Source organism: Sapajus apella, unplaced genomic scaffold, assembly GCF_009761245.1.
Source record: "Sapajus apella isolate SASKATOON/1434 unplaced genomic scaffold, GSC_monkey_1.0 scaffold30, whole genome shotgun sequence".
NCBI classification, from domain to species: Eukaryota; Metazoa; Chordata; class Mammalia; order Primates; family Cebidae; genus Sapajus; species Sapajus apella.
In genome coordinates, this window is record NW_022436970.1 from 989461 (window position 1) to 1004996 (window position 15536).

General features: G+C 37.2%; 2 protein-coding genes across 3 annotated transcripts in view; one reads left to right on the forward strand and one right to left on the reverse strand.

Annotated features, from left to right (window-relative positions):
- RAB27B (RAB27B, member RAS oncogene family) overlaps nt 1–8556 on the forward strand; it is a 179368-nt gene extending 170812 nt beyond the window's left edge. The window contains exons 5-7 of one of the 2 annotated variants that reach the window (XM_032293572.1): nt 2678–2781; nt 6310–6433; nt 7817–8112. In XM_032293572.1, coding sequence (XP_032149463.1) covers nt 2678–2781; nt 6310–6433; nt 7817–8006 — 418 coding nt within the window. In that variant the 3' untranslated portion in view covers nt 8007–8112. Of the gene's footprint in view, nt 1–2677; nt 2782–6309; nt 6434–7816 lie in introns of both variants that reach the window. The other variant, XM_032293573.1, reaches the window with a different exon arrangement.
- CCDC68 (coiled-coil domain containing 68) overlaps nt 8257–15536 on the reverse strand; it is a 69828-nt gene continuing 62548 nt past the window's right edge. Inside the window, exon 14 of the mRNA XM_032293571.1 lies at nt 8257–9995. The gene's annotated coding sequence lies outside the window, so the exon portion shown is untranslated. The remainder of the gene's footprint in view (nt 9996–15536) is intronic.

The following is a 15536-nucleotide window of genomic DNA, read 5'->3' on the forward strand; positions in this document are numbered from 1 at the left end:
CCGGCTGACTCAACAGACAGAATGAGATGGGTTGGGAAGGCTGGAAATGAATTACTTGTCTCCCCAGGGGTGGGGGGAGTAGGGAATATCAAAGATACTAGACAGAAATGACCAGGATATCTGTTACTGCTCTGGAACAAGCGTGTTCTATCTATGCTGCTGTGGAGGAGAAAGTGTTTGCCCCAATCAGATCACTGTGGCAAGCATGTTTGTGAGTAACTTTGTCATACACTCTGGGCAATGACAGGGAATAACACACAGCCTTGTCCTCAAATGAGACATACACACTTAAAGAGAGAACAAAGAGCAGTTTTCCTGGCATGACACAATTATGGTTGAGTAGGAGACAATTTTGTGGGTACAGCTAGTTTCCAAAGAGGGAGAACTATTCAATAAAATGCTGTAATCTCTGTGGGCTTCCAAGGAATGGTAGAAACAAATCCACAAGAAGAAATTGAATAAATTTTTTTGGCATTTCTGCTCTACATTTTTAGATCATGATGATGCCCTACAAACAAATCCTACTTTGGAAATAAATAGCAGTGAAAATATCTCTTCTCCCATCTTTTGGTATGAAAACTATCATTCTCTGTTGCAGTCAATTAAAATATTTAATAATTGTATATCTTTTACTGTTTCTTTCTTTCTCTTGCACTGTTTAATTTCTCAAATATTTAGTGAGCAAATACCATGTTCTGAGCCATAAAAATACGACAAATAGCAAGTTAGAAACATAGCTCCCTTCCCCTTGGAGCTTACAGTCTAAGATAGAATTTGGATGAAAAAACAATTGCAATGGAACCTTAGAATAGTAACATGAAAACAAAGGTATAGGCAGGCCCACCAGGAGGAGCCTATAGCCCACATGCAGTGTTGGGAAGGTCCCTTGGAGAAATGATATTTCCTCTGATACCATCATGAATGTACTCATGCACAATGTATGAGTGAGTGCTATCCTGGATAAAGGAAGGGGTAGGAAGTAAAGGAAGCACAAAGGCAAGGTAACCCACAGAAAGACCAGCATGTGTGAAAGCCCAGGGGAGCAGAGTGAACTTTCTAAGAACTAAAAGATCATCATGTCTGTGGGTAGTCAAAGAGATGGAGCTGGATAGATGAACAAAGATCACTTCCTGCAGGTCCTTGACAGCTTTTTAAGGAGTCTGCGCGTTGGCTTACGAGTGATGTATAATCATTAAAATGTCTTTCATGGAGCATTGATATAATCTATGGGAAGACATGGAGTGGTGATAGGAGTAGGGTCCCAAAAAAGCTGGATACAGGAAGCCTAATGAGAAAGCTGTTGAAGTTGTCCAGGTGAGAGAAAATGAGTTTGGAAGTAGAGCAGGGGCAGAGTAAGAAATGAGAAGGTCAAAAGACGTGTTAACTGTAGACAGCAAGTGAAGGAGGAAGGGATCATGGCAACCAGGATGGTGATATCATAGACAGAAAATAAATCAAGAAGAGTGGCCAGTTTGGTTTTGGATGTGTGAAGTTGGAGGTACCTGAGTTTCCTCCAGGTGGAAGTATCCAACAGGTAATTAGGCACCCAGTGTGAAAGGCGGGGAAGCGCTAGATTTCTAATTTTGGGCTTCTCAATTTACAGGCTACAACTGAGCCAGTGAAGTGGATAAGATTATCCAGTGAATGTGTATAGAGGGAGAGGGGTCAAGAATAGAACTCTGAGGAAACCAACACAAAGGATCTAACAATAGGCTAAAATAGGAGACCAAAAATTAGAAGAACATTTAGGATAGGAAGCGATATCGCTAGTTCAAAGCTATGTGCCTTTCTAAAAACCCACTGCCAAATTCAAAACCTTCTCTGGTCCCTGTATGTGGTCTCTGGTTTTGCCCACTGCTCATATTGAAGTGAATCTCAGCACATCTTTAACCTCACTGAAGATGGTTGGTAGTGTGTGGGGTCGGGGGTGGGGGCATGGAAAGCTGACCAGGGAGGGAAAAACTTTGCATTGCACACGAAAGAGCAAATTTCTCCAAAATCTTGATTAATAATGAGAGTTCTTTCTTTCTTTCCCCAATGACTATGTCTTTTCTGTCCTGACCCTCACTCAGTCCCCCAATCATCTTCCTTTTCCTTGTGAATCCTAGATGCCAACCTGAAGCTCAGTTTTACCCCAAAACAGTGCATTTTAAAAAGAGTTTTGTCATCAATATTTTTCCCTACAAAAGAATTCCATTTCCTGTAACTAACAAGTTGTGGTTTTCTTCATATCATCACAGGCATTCGTTTTCAGGCAAGCTTTCTTCTGGGCAGAGACAAGAAAGATGGAAAGTATAAGTTAAAGTGCCCACTCTAAAGTGCTTTACATTTTAATTGTAGACCATGAAATGCCCACGAGCCAAAAAAAAAAAAAAAGATTCCAAAAAGCCGTGTAAGCAAATTCATGATTGAACGTTACAAACTGTGGGTACAAAGTGCTGTGAGACCAGAAAACCAGGAAGTGGTTAAAAAAAAAAAAAAAAAAAAAAAAAAAACTACGACCAAATCTTCTCCCTTGGTTCTTCAACAGTCTCTCTGCCCACATTCCTCTTTCCCTAGGATAGTCCATAAGGACCAGCTGTGGAGAATTCATACCTGAAAGGGAAACTGTTGTTTGTGTTGTTGTCAAAAGTATGTGCACTAACTTTCAGAACTTCCCACTGTGTTTCCTCGGCAGGTTCCGGAGTCTCACCACTGCATTTTTCAGAGACGCCATGGGCTTCTTATTAATGTTTGACCTCACCAGTCAACAGAGCTTCTTAAATGTCAGAAACTGGATGAGTAAGTGGGACTGAGTAATGTGCATTGGCCGCTTTGGGACCCAACTGCCCTAGGTGCTTGTTGGTCTCACAAGATGCAACCAGACTGGGTACCACAGATTAACTTTCAAAGTCATGAGTTGAGTGTTGCCTGTGTCACCTTCAAAGTGGTGGCCTTTATGTGTACCACCAAAGGCAGCTTGGAATTGTATTTTCCTTTGATATTTTTAGAGGAAGCCTACCTTGCTTTATCACCACCTGTATTTATGATCTTTATTATTGTCATTGAAAGATCATTAATTCCACTTTTCCAGTAAATCTTGAAGGACTTCTTAAAACTAAGTGAGCTACTACATTTGACCTGGAGAGATCACAGGGAAAACCAGCAGTGTTTTCTGAGAGGGGACGCTGACACCTAAGGCATGTTAAGCACTGATGGGTTAATTAGGTGTGAAACCAGAACAGACCAGTTGCGTGATGATAAGGTGAGGCACAGTGTGTCAATCAGTCAGCTCCCTTGGGCATTTTACTTTTCAAAAAAGGTTCAAATGTAAGGAAACCATGTAAAGACGAATCTCCAGCCTTTGATATAATAAAAACTTAGTTATAATAAAAATTGAAACTTTGATATAATAAAAATTGAAATGTTCCCTAATCAACTACTAAAGTCATATTGACATACATCAACACAGGAGAGAAGTATTAGAATTTTCCTTTGTGTTTTACTTGATGTAGCAATAAAGGGCATATTTCATTTGTATTTTTTATTACAAGTAAGAATTTTGATCTTAGCAGGATACACTCATAGCAGGACAGACGAGTTGTCCTGTGGGGCTGCTCTTGTCCTTTCCAGATTTGTCTGGGCCATCTGTAGTTAGAGAGGTATTTTTAAAAAACTAGACCTTGTTATTCTCCTGCTCAAAGTCCTTCTGTAACTTTCCATTTTACCCAGAATAAAATCCAGAGTCCTTCACTTACCTACAGGGTCACTGTGATACCTGGGCTTCCTCTCTAATTCCTGTTACTCGGGCCCAGCTCACTAGCCTTCAGCCCAACTGGCTCCCATGCTATTCCCAATATGAAAACTTGCCATTCCCCTTTGTTTTCTCTTCTCCCATTTACAGCCTTGTGCTAGTTTCTTCATTCCCTTCAAGTTCTGGCCAAATCTTATTTATCTCTGGACTGACAACCCCATCTAAAATAGTGCTCATCACTCTGTCTCCCCTCAACACACTTTATAGGTCATGGCCATCACCTGATACTGTGTTATGTAGTTTTTGGTTTACTTGTTGTATTCATTCTTTCAGTGCTGTAGAGAATACCCGAGACTGGGTCATTTATAAAGAAAAGAGGTTTAATTGGCTCATGGTTCTGCAGGCTATATGGGAAACATGTTGCTGGCATCTGCTTGGGTTCTGGGAGGCCTCAGGAAACTTACAATCATGGTGGAAGGTGAAGGAGGAGAAGGCGCATCTGACATAGCAGAAGCAGCATGAGCAAAGGGGGATGTGCCACACACTTCTAAATAACCAGATCTCATGAGAACTCACGATCACAAGAACAGCACCAGGGGATGGTGGTAGACCATGAGAAATCCTCTCCCAGGATCCAATCGCTTCTCACTAGATCCCGCTTCCAACAATGGGGATTACATTTCAGTGTGAAGCACAGATCCAAACCATATCATTTCTACACCCACTTCAAGTTTTACCCAAGCCTTGTTTATCTCTTGACTGACCACCCCATATGAAATAGTACTCATCACTCTGTATCCCCTCAACATGCTTTAGAGTTCATTCAGTCCCAGGCATCACCTGACATGATGTGATGTATTTTTGGTTTACTTGTGTTTTTGACGCTTTCTACCACTAGAATGTAAGTGCTTATGAAAATGCAGACTTTTCCACTTTTTTTCAGTGTAATATACCATACCTGGATGAGTGCCTGGCACAGAGCAGGTGCTCAAAATAGATATATTTCTTAACACTACATGTTATGTAAAATTAATAATATATGTTGTATATAATTCATGATTATATATAATAATTATATAGAACCACTCTCAGTGTGGTTTCAATATTGTAACCAATGGGGAAACAAATCCTGACTTTTGTAATGCTTCTCCAAATGAATGTTTACTCATAGGATCTGTCCTTTATTTCCACGTAATACTGTATTTCCTTACCCAAATTTTGGTGGTAGCATTAGATTCTGAAGACAAGGAGATAATAAGCTTATTAAATTCTTTCAGATAATGGTTTGTTTATCCTTTTTCAAGGCAGATGAGAGGCTCCCTTGTTTTTAAATGTCTCGAGAAGGATATTTCTGGGATTTAAAATAATTAATTGTCATGCCTAATAACAGTTGAATTTTTTAACATCCAAGTAATTGGTATTACAGGGTAAGCCTTTGTCTTCTTCCTCTAGTCTCAGCAAGGTAGTTCACAACATGCTTTATGATAGACATTTAAGTAGTCTCTGTAACCTCAAAAACACAGTTTGACAGGTTTCTTATTTTCTTTTTTTTTTCTCACCCTCACCTTCCTTCCCTGCCCTGCCTTCCCCTCCCATCCCTCTCTGCCTCCCTTTCTCCCTGAGTTCCTTTCCTTCCTTCCCTCCTTCTTTCCTTCCCCCTCCATCCCTCCCTTCTTCCCTTTCTTCCTTCTTTTCTCCCTCCCTCCATTTCTCTTTCCCTCCCTCTCTCCATTCTTCTTTCCCTCCCTCCATTCCTTCCTCCCTTTCTTCCTTCCTTTCTTCCTTCCTTCCTTCCTCCTTCCCTCCCTACCTCCCTCTCTCCCTCCCTCCTTCTCTCCCTTCCTCCTTCCTTCCTTCTTCTCTCCCTCCTATCTCTCTCTCTGTCTTTCTCTCTCTCCTTACCACCCCTCACACACATAGTGTTTTTTGTAGAAAAGAGAAAAACAATTTACTTATCTTAAAATTGTTTCTGCATGAATTTATAGTGATTCAAATGTGTTCCACACTATAGATCATCACTTTAGATGTTAGGGAAGGGAAATATAGCAACTTCCTAAAGGATAAAGAAAATTTATTCACTTAAAAATCATGTTCTATTTATTTCCGTCTATATTTGAGGAACAAATGGTGTGAAGCAGTTATGGTCATTTCAGAGGACATTTCCCCAGATGTATTCCATATTTACTGAATACTTACTATGTGCTGGCAACTTGATATACATTATTAGAAGAAATCCCCTTAAGAACAGCATATGGATTAAAAAGATCTCCCAGAGGAATACATGTTTTAATGAATTATTCAATAATAAAAGCACCTAATATTTACTAAATGTTGGGTATTGATACAGGTGCTTTATATATATTTTTAGTCCTTTCCATAATCTGCAATTTGTAAGTTGTTATCTCCATTTTATAGATGAGCACACTGTGACTGGGAAGAGGAAGTAACTTGGCTAATATAACTAGCAAGCAACCAAACTGGAGATGAACAATTAGATCAGGAATCTGGAATAAGAGCAATCATTTGACATCACTTATGTATCAATAACTTGCTGATTCCATCTGCTTTATTTTCAGGCCAACTGCAAGCAAATGCTTATTGTGAAAATCCAGATATAGTATTAATTGGCAACAAGGCAGATCTACTGGACCAGAGGGAAGTCAATGAACGGCAAGCTCGGGAACTGGCTGACAAATACGGGTAAGTCAGTTACATGGAGACAGCATGTGACTGTGCACACTTCTGTTCAACAAATGGAGCAGGGGCATGAGAATGATATTAGAAGAAATCCTCATAACCAAGAATGGCAATGTACAATGTGCTGGCAACAGTTCCTAGACACTAACTCATTTTGACCCCTCAAAACCATGTGTGGGAGATAACTAGAGTTATCCCATTTTATATATAAGAATTGAGTCACAGAGAGATTAAGAAACTGTTGGAAGGCCACCTCACACAGTTAGTAAGAGGCAGAGCTTCAACTCAATCCAGGCAGTCTGAGATCGAAGCTCATGCTCTTAAACACTATACTTCTACCTCTTAATAACAGATGTAAAACTCTAAGGTATAATCCCTGACATGGACATGAAAATGTAGTCTTTATCCCAGCTGAGCTTGAATGGCAGCTTACCAAAAAAAAAAAAAAAAAACAGCAACAGAAACAACACCCCATGTAATTGTAAATTGACTTCCGAGGAAAAATCTGTCATTATTTTTTAAATTTAAAGTAGTTTTATCATGTCTGCCAATTTTTTTTATGGAAGAATTCTCCCTGAGAGCTGTACAATTTACAAGTCTTCTTGAAACTTTTAATTCCAAATAAATATTGACTGTATTCACATGAATAGCCTTATTCAATGCATGCCCGTTTTCTTTCTTTCCTTTTTTTTTTTTTTTTTTTTTTGAGACATTTTCTTGCTCTTTCACCAGGCTGGGAATGCGGTGGCATGATCTCAGCTCACTGCAAACTCCATCTCCTGGATTCAAGCTATTCCCCTGCCTCAGCCTCCTGAGTAGCTGGGACTACAGGTGCATGCCACCACACTCGGCTGATTTTTTGTATTTTAGTAGAGATGGGGTTTCACCACGGCCAGGATGACCTCGATCTCCTGACCTTATGATCCGCCCACCTTGGCCTAACAAAGTGCTGGAATCACAGGCATGAGCCACTGCGCCTGGTCAATGCATGCCTATTTTCAAAAGCAGATTTCCAGATAATCGAGTGGAAGGGAGGCAGTATTTTAATGGTAATGTTGATCGGTAGTTTTATTGATCATGGGGTATTTTTCTCCTCCTAATTTTTTTAAACAGTGATAATGCTTTGGCTTCAACTTCCTGACTACCTCTTGTATCAATTTCCTTGCCCATAAAACTGGTTAAGTTAACCATACTAGAAGAGCAGCTCACCAATTTTTACTCACTGAAGGAAAAAACAGGGATGCTTTCCAACTTAGCCAGAGAAAACATAATTATTTCACGGTCTCTCAGCCAGCCGTTTTTGCATGTGTGATTCGCTTGTACATCTTGCTGTATCTGTTCTGATTTCTTCCTCTCAAAAAACATTTGCCATCCTTTCTGTGCTAGCATACCGTATTTTGAAACAAGTGCAGCAACTGGACAGAATGTGGAGAAAGCTGTAGAAACCCTTTTGGACTTAATCATGAAGCGAATGGACCAGTGTGTGGAGAAGACACAAATCCCCGATGCTGTCAATGGTGGAAGTTCTGGAAGGTTGGATGGGGAAAAGCCACCAGAGAAGAAATGTGCCTGCTAGACTCCACATGGAAACTGATCGTCAAGAACCCCACCCAAATATGACCTTTAAAAACAATGACAAACCACACAACTGTTGTTGAGTAAACAATACACAATGGCATGTCTTTCTTTTTCTGCCAGAAAATCTAAGAAACCAGAATAGTCAACAGTGTTCAAAAGAATTGACTAGTTATCCCTGAGGCCCTTTCAGACAAGATGAAAGATTTCCCAATGTGGTTTCATTATCACGGATATTCAATTTATTTTTCTTATAGAGAAAATGAGTAAATAAGACAATATAAAAGAACTATCAGTGAGTTTTAAATCAGAACAAGTTACCTGTCACATCGAAGGGTGGGCTACTAAAGGGAGAACACAGGAAGAAGATTTTCAAAAGATTGGATTTACTTATTATATTGAATCAGATGGATAATTTTAGATTTGCGTTAGGGAAAATGTACTAGCTAAAAATGGATACACAATGAAGAATTCTATTTGGCTCATTATGAATGACATTACTATGTACACCCAAAAAGCTGTACTAGAATGACTAAATTACTGATAAGGTTACAAATAGGTAAATGTCACACTTCTAAAATGCAGGAGATAGTGTCATAATGCCATCTTTATATTCTTAATAAATAGCACATCGACAAGAACAGGACTGTAAATGACAAAGTACAAGACAAATACCCTGGAAAAAAATGAAAGTATGAGAGATTGGCATTTGTACAGCTTAAATTAATTGTATCTGTTAAAGATATCTGGAAGGGTTACTTAGCCAAATTTCACTCAAGCCTATTAGGAGCTGACGTTATCAGCTGGGGTTAAGAGAACTTCAGAGGTTTCCATTTCAAACAAAATTTTAGAAATCAATTTGGTGTTCAGGTTCACATTTCATTTTTTCTTAGTACATGTTGATAAAATAAAAGGAGAAATTAACAGTTATGGTTTATTAAATCTCTTTTAAAATGCAGTCAAGGAAAACTAGCCCTGAATTTTTTTAGATGAAATATGCTGGTGATATGAAACAAAAAGTGACAATTATTGCGGGTTTCCTTTTAGTTTACAAAAGCACTAGAAACTCTAAATCACATTTCTTCCCTCCAAACTCCACCCATTCCTGGCTTTCAACCAATTGCAGAAATGCAGGTGTGTTATTTTGTTGATCAGTAACTTTGGAACAATGGTGGATCAATTCTATGGTCACTCTGAATTTCCATGTCATTAATCACACAAAAAATGATAATACCTCATTCTGTATTATAATATGATTTTATTTTGCCAAAGGCAAAAACACCTATAGTTGAGCTGTATTTGTGGGGTTGGGTGAGGAAGGGCCTATATACCAAAAAATTGGTCAGTATTTTTTAATGTAAATCTGCCTTTTCTTTCCAAGAAATAATAACAAAGTTGTTTTTCATTGGCCTACATTGGCCTAGTCTGTCCTTGTGCCTAATCTAACATTACATTAATTTTTGATCTTAGTTTCTGATAAATACAAGCCATTCCTATCAAATATTATTTATTTCAGTCAATTTTACCAATAACAGAGACAATGTATTTTCATTTTTTTTTATTATGAGCGTATGATTTTTTGACTGGCTGTTTCCTCATCCTATAATTTTTTTCCAGTCAAACCTATTTTTTTCATACTATGTGCATATTTTTTTGTTATACACATTGAAGACCCTAAAACTCCCAATCCGTTATTTAGCTTCCCTCTACCAACTTCTGTCTGGTATTGAATCAGTTTCAGAAACACAGGCAGATCCAAGGAAATGTCTCTTTATAATATTCTTAGGATGGACTAGACACATAAATGTACCATGAATCCAAATATGAATAATTTGGAAGCTTTTATGCTATTAGCCCCCAGTGAAATTCTCAGCATTAACTGCCCAGCTCCTCTGATTTCTGCAGCATCATGGCAGGTCCTAAGATGGATCGTGGTTGGATATTCCCTCTCATGGTGTTTCCTCTGGGATGCTCTTCGTTATCTCAATGCCTGTGCCATGAAGATAGAAAACTAACATTTAAGATGTTTCTTCTGGAAGGAAAATGAGCAGAAACAAGTGATATTGCCATTGCTGTGGCAAAATTTGGTGCACTTCCGTGGTCATTATTATCAATTTCTTCTTTGGATTTGAATTGGAATGTCCCCTGCATTTCCTTAATAGGGAATGTGAAGCCTTTATAAAACCCCAAAAGTATTCTATTTTGATATGTCTTTTTGTTTCTATTCATTTTCAATTACATGATTGATTTACTTATGCTAAGATTCTGTCATTGTCAGTTATTTAATGAGTATTTTTTTCAGGGACTGTTTTAAGATCATTATCTGATCGCTGTAGCATGAAGCAGAGGCTGATGATGCCCATAATTATGGAACTATTTCTGTAAAAATAACAATCATTGGATATTTCAAGAGGAATGAAAAGTGACAAACTGATTTAAATCTATTTATAAATAAATGCTTGATCTAAAAAAAAATTTTTCTCCATAAAGTTTGACAACTGACCCCATATTTTATGTAATCATTATTAGAAATTCCTTCTCTCATTATTTCATGATTAATATTTTTGTATAATTCATTTTACAATTTCAAATTGATCTGGTGCCATAAAGTATACAGACTACTTTAAAGATTTCCGTATGCTCTTTACCCCATAACAGTATGTATTTTTAGCCAACATGTATCCTGTTACTAAGTATCTCCCAATGCTTTAGTAAAACATATTGTATTTAGGAGAAATGTTTAAAATGTACATGAAACTCCTTTCTGATATAGAAATCATTTCTGGAGTATTTACACTGGTTTGATGTTTACTTTGCTCTAACTCAGTGCCTCAGATACCTCTGTGACCAAATTTGTCCCCAACCACATACATAGCTCATTTCCTATAAAGTTATAACATAGGAAGCCCTCACAGAGACACTATCACAGCTAAAGATCTTCTGATATTATCAGCAAGAGATTCAAAGACTTTATTGGAATCTGGAGAGCATAACCACCTTCTCTTTGTCTCCTTGCTTACTTCTTATGGAGTTGGCATCACCTGAAACTGTTAGCTGTGATTAGGTACAAGCTTACCTTTTAGGGTAGAAAAAGAAAGATCCTTTGAAAAAATGTCTCAAAAATCGTCCTGAGAACATATTTGTCTTGGTCTGATGATGACAAGAGGTCAAGGGTTGACAGAGAAACTACTAAATGCCATGAGTTGAGCCTGTGGGTCTCTCCGTAAGAGTTTTAAAATTCTTGGCCAGGCGCGGTGGCTCATGCCTATAATGCCAGCACTTTGGAAGGCTGAGGTGGGTGGATCGCTTGAGTGCAGGAGCTCGAGATCAGCCTGGCCAACATGGCGAAACTCTGTGTCTACTAAAAATACAAAAAATTAACCGGGTGTGGTGGTGGGCGCCTGTAATTCCAGCTACTTGGGAGACTGAGGCAGGAGAATTACTTGAACCCAGGAGGCAGAGGTTGCAGTGAGCTGAGATCTCACCACTGGACTCCAGCCTGGTGACAGAGTGAGACTCTGTCTCAAAACAAACAAACAAAACTCTTGCAAATTACCACTTTATCCAATTTGCTATCATTTTCATATTATCAACTATCACCCTGCAAAATATTTAAAACCAGCAATTTCTAAAGTAAATATTTTATCTGTTATTTTTAACCAGATAGGTGTCTTTGTCATGCTTCTACTATAAATTGTTCTTTGCCAACTTGTATAGGCAAGAGTTTTCATCAGCTCTTTCTTGTCCCCTTTGTGAGAAAGAGAAGCTTGACCATAGAGAAGGACATGACTACATTAAAAATAATTTAATAGTCACAATAAGACATTCTTTAAGCTGTAAATTGAGTACACTGGGAATCAACAAATTTGATGAAACCTGTATATCTCTTCACCAGTGGAGTGAGTGCAGCAGTTAGAAAGAGAAGCAATATTGTGCAATTGGTGCAGTGGTTAGTTAAGCATAGTATATAACCTTGTGTTCATGAAACAGGTTGTTCATTGTTCTGCATCTCTCTTCACTTAAAAAAAGGCACATATTCTTTCCTTAGTATGTAGTATTACAGCAAACATTTGAGGGAAAAATCCTCATTCATAAAGGATTTTGGATCGATAACACTCAACTATAAAGAAATAATATTCCAAGTCTTTGGTTTCCTAAGATACATAACAACTGTTTATAAAGAAGATCTGAGAGCTGGTATTTGCCAAAGTGATAGAATAGTTGTCTTTGCCTCTCTACAACCAAGCTTTAAGACATTAAAAGAAGTCTGTGTATTTGCATATTTTAGAGAAAGCTTTATCATTTTTTAAGATGCCAAGATGCTGCCTCTATTTGCAAAAGTTGTCTGAGAATTCACCATAAACTATATTTTCTTCTTGATCTTTGACCAAGATGATGTCAGCTTATTTCTGGGAAAGGTGCTGAGTTCTTATACATGAAAATGGATATAGCCTATTATCTGAGATGAGTGTCATTTCAATGCTTTATAAATCCACAAAGCTACTTGTCTCATAAAGTAGAACTGATACAATTTGTGGTTAGATATATAGAGAATTTTATAAATTTATTGCCTTGAATTTCTGGGTGGAGACCCAACTACAATGATATTGTTGAGCAAGAACTATTTTAAAGAGAATTAGAGTTAAAAGATATTTAAATTGTTCTCTCAAATACGCAGAACCTGGAGAAGGTCATACTCTGAAGGTCGATTTTGAGTCCGAATAAAGAAAGACCTAGTAACAGATAATTTTTTTGTAACCAGATTCATAGAAAATATGTATTCATTTTCTTCTACCAAGTAGAGGTTTATGCCCTTAGAACTAAACTAGTACAAATATCTGAACAAAAACATTTCTTCATTAGCATAAAAATTTGGGACACTTAGAGACATTTTGTTTACTGCATATAAATCTAATTGTTCCATAAATTACATTTATGAAAATATCATAAATTCTAAGCACTTTGATTAGTTTTTCAGGGAATGCTATCACAAAGCTGCTTTCCTGCAGAGTTCCTTGTATCAACAGTCTATAGTTGAGACGTTTTCTCATTTCCTATTTCGAGAGAATATCACTAACAAACAAGCAAAAACATTAGTACCAAAATAGTAGAACTATTTTGTCATCTTCTGAGAAAAAAAAAATATACAAAGAAATAATCTTTTCATTGAATGGGTTCCCTTGATCCTTTTCAGCAGGTTGTGGAAGTAATGGCTTACATCCCTCAGCTGACTTTGTCTACAGGATTATTAGCAAATTCTGTAGGAGCAAGCATGCCTGACCTTAACCTAATAGATCTCTTATTTAATCAATGGCCTCTGTTTTTATGTCTGTTGGCACATCAAAATGGTTTCTGTTCCCAGAAAAGTAGTAACATATGTTTATCTTTATTCTCTTCCCAGGCGATTTATTTTTCAAATGCTCTTTGAGAAAAGACCTAGTATTGTAGAAAGGAAAGTGGCCAGAAAGAACAACTTGGGGACCATGAGATATCTTAGTGACTTATCCTCACATAGGGCTTATAAACCCTGTATGTGTTTATATGTGTCTCACAGGTTCATGTCTGGCTCAAAGGAGAAATGTGTAAGAAAGTGGTTTGTAAATTATGTTCCATTTCGTAAATAGACAGTATTTACAAACTGAAATCTAATTTTAAAAAACTGCAGTTGTAATTTAAACTGCTTGTTGTGTAAAAAGGTATCAGAGCAGGGAAAACACACTAATTTTTGTACAGTACAGGTATTGGAAATTACAAATGGGTAGGCAACTTCAAGCCATTGTATTTGATTGAAAATGTTTATTACATCTTGCTATTGATAAAATATGTATGTCATCTTGTATTTCTTCTAAGGAAACCAATGACATTCTAGGTAGTATATTACAAATTGGTCAAAATCTTCCATGTACAAATAGGACTTCTTTCTGTGTCCATAGCCTTGTAAGAGATACTGATTGTATATGAAATTATTTTTTAAAAAATTATCCTGCTTTAGTGTGTTAAAAGTAGACAATGTTCTAATATAACACTGAAGTGCTTCATTGTATCCCAACAGTTTTCCTTCAAGTAATATTATCCTTATTTTTAGGCCAAGCACGTTTGATTATTTTGTCTGTCTCCTACACACACTTGTTTTGCCTAGTGCTATGAATGTAACTTAAAACTATAAACATGGGTTTTTTAAATTCTATATTCCCATTAGTAGACGGTGGTTCCTGATGCACACTGTTAGGTCATTATTTTGTTGTACCAAAGTTCTAGTGGCTTCAGAAATCATAGCATCCAATGATTTCATGGTGTCTGGGTTTGAATACTCTGGTTACGAATTGTATTCAATGATTGTTTCTGCACACTTTTCAAATAAAAAAATGCATTTTTCTCAATTATTTTCTGTACTCAAAGCAACTTTATTTCTGTGCTGAAGTTGGGTATATGATGAGCGGGGGACATTAAACCGATATGAACAATGAAGTTGTATCACATTAACAATGGATTCCATTCACGACTAGGAAATAAGTGATTTGGACTTAGCACAGTGAGTTTTACTTCTCTCTCCAAACTTTTCATTAATTATTTAAAGACTGAGCTTTGCAAGTGAATTTTTAAAATAATTTTGAAGGAAACATTTATTAAACTTAGGAATTAACATGTTGAAGTATTCCCTGGTACAAAAGCACTTCCACATATTATAACCTATTTCTTCTCCATAAGAAAATGGTGAGCAAGTGGTGGTATCTACCTTAGTCACACACTGGTGAAAGACTGGCATTTGAGGCCAACTCTAGACCACAACCGTACAGCTTCCTTTTCAGCGTTAATTTGCAAAGGCTGACTTGTTCCCAGAGTGAATTTCCCTCCATATGTTGCTTAGATCTGCTTTGCCAAGATAATGATGAGTTTTTAATTTAAAGATAAACAGCTCTCCCACTGCAGGAAAATAAATCGTTGGCACCATTCTATAAACTTTACTCCCTAGTAACAATAATGCTGTTTGTCACAGGCAGAATCTTTTGTCCACTGGGTTCATCTTAAATAATTCAATATAAGTAATTGGGAACCTGTTTTTCTTAATGGTTTTATAGAATTTTTTAAAAGTCATAGCATGCCCCATATTGAGGAAAAATAAAATAAAGAGCAGCTGGACATTCACTGTAATAATAGAACTTCTCTTTTTAAAGCTGTATTATTCACAGTTCTCCATGCCAAGGAGAATTTCATTTCTAATATAGATTGCTACTTTTGGGGAAAGAATAGCCATAATAGTGTGAGCATGGCTGTTCTCTTAGAAACTCATTTAGGTGGCTTGCATTACAGCTTAGTAAGTCTATACACTAAGATTTAACTAAAGCGTATTATAGGTACTCAATGCTTTGTGATGGTAATCTGACTTTTTCAATTATCATAGCTTTGGACCATTTCTCTGAGAAAGACAAAAGACTGTCCATTACCAAAAGGAGAAAAATTAAAAGCAGCCAGATTACAAGAGAAGACTTCACCTGTTTGATTGATGCCCCTGAGAAAGTTACATCATGAG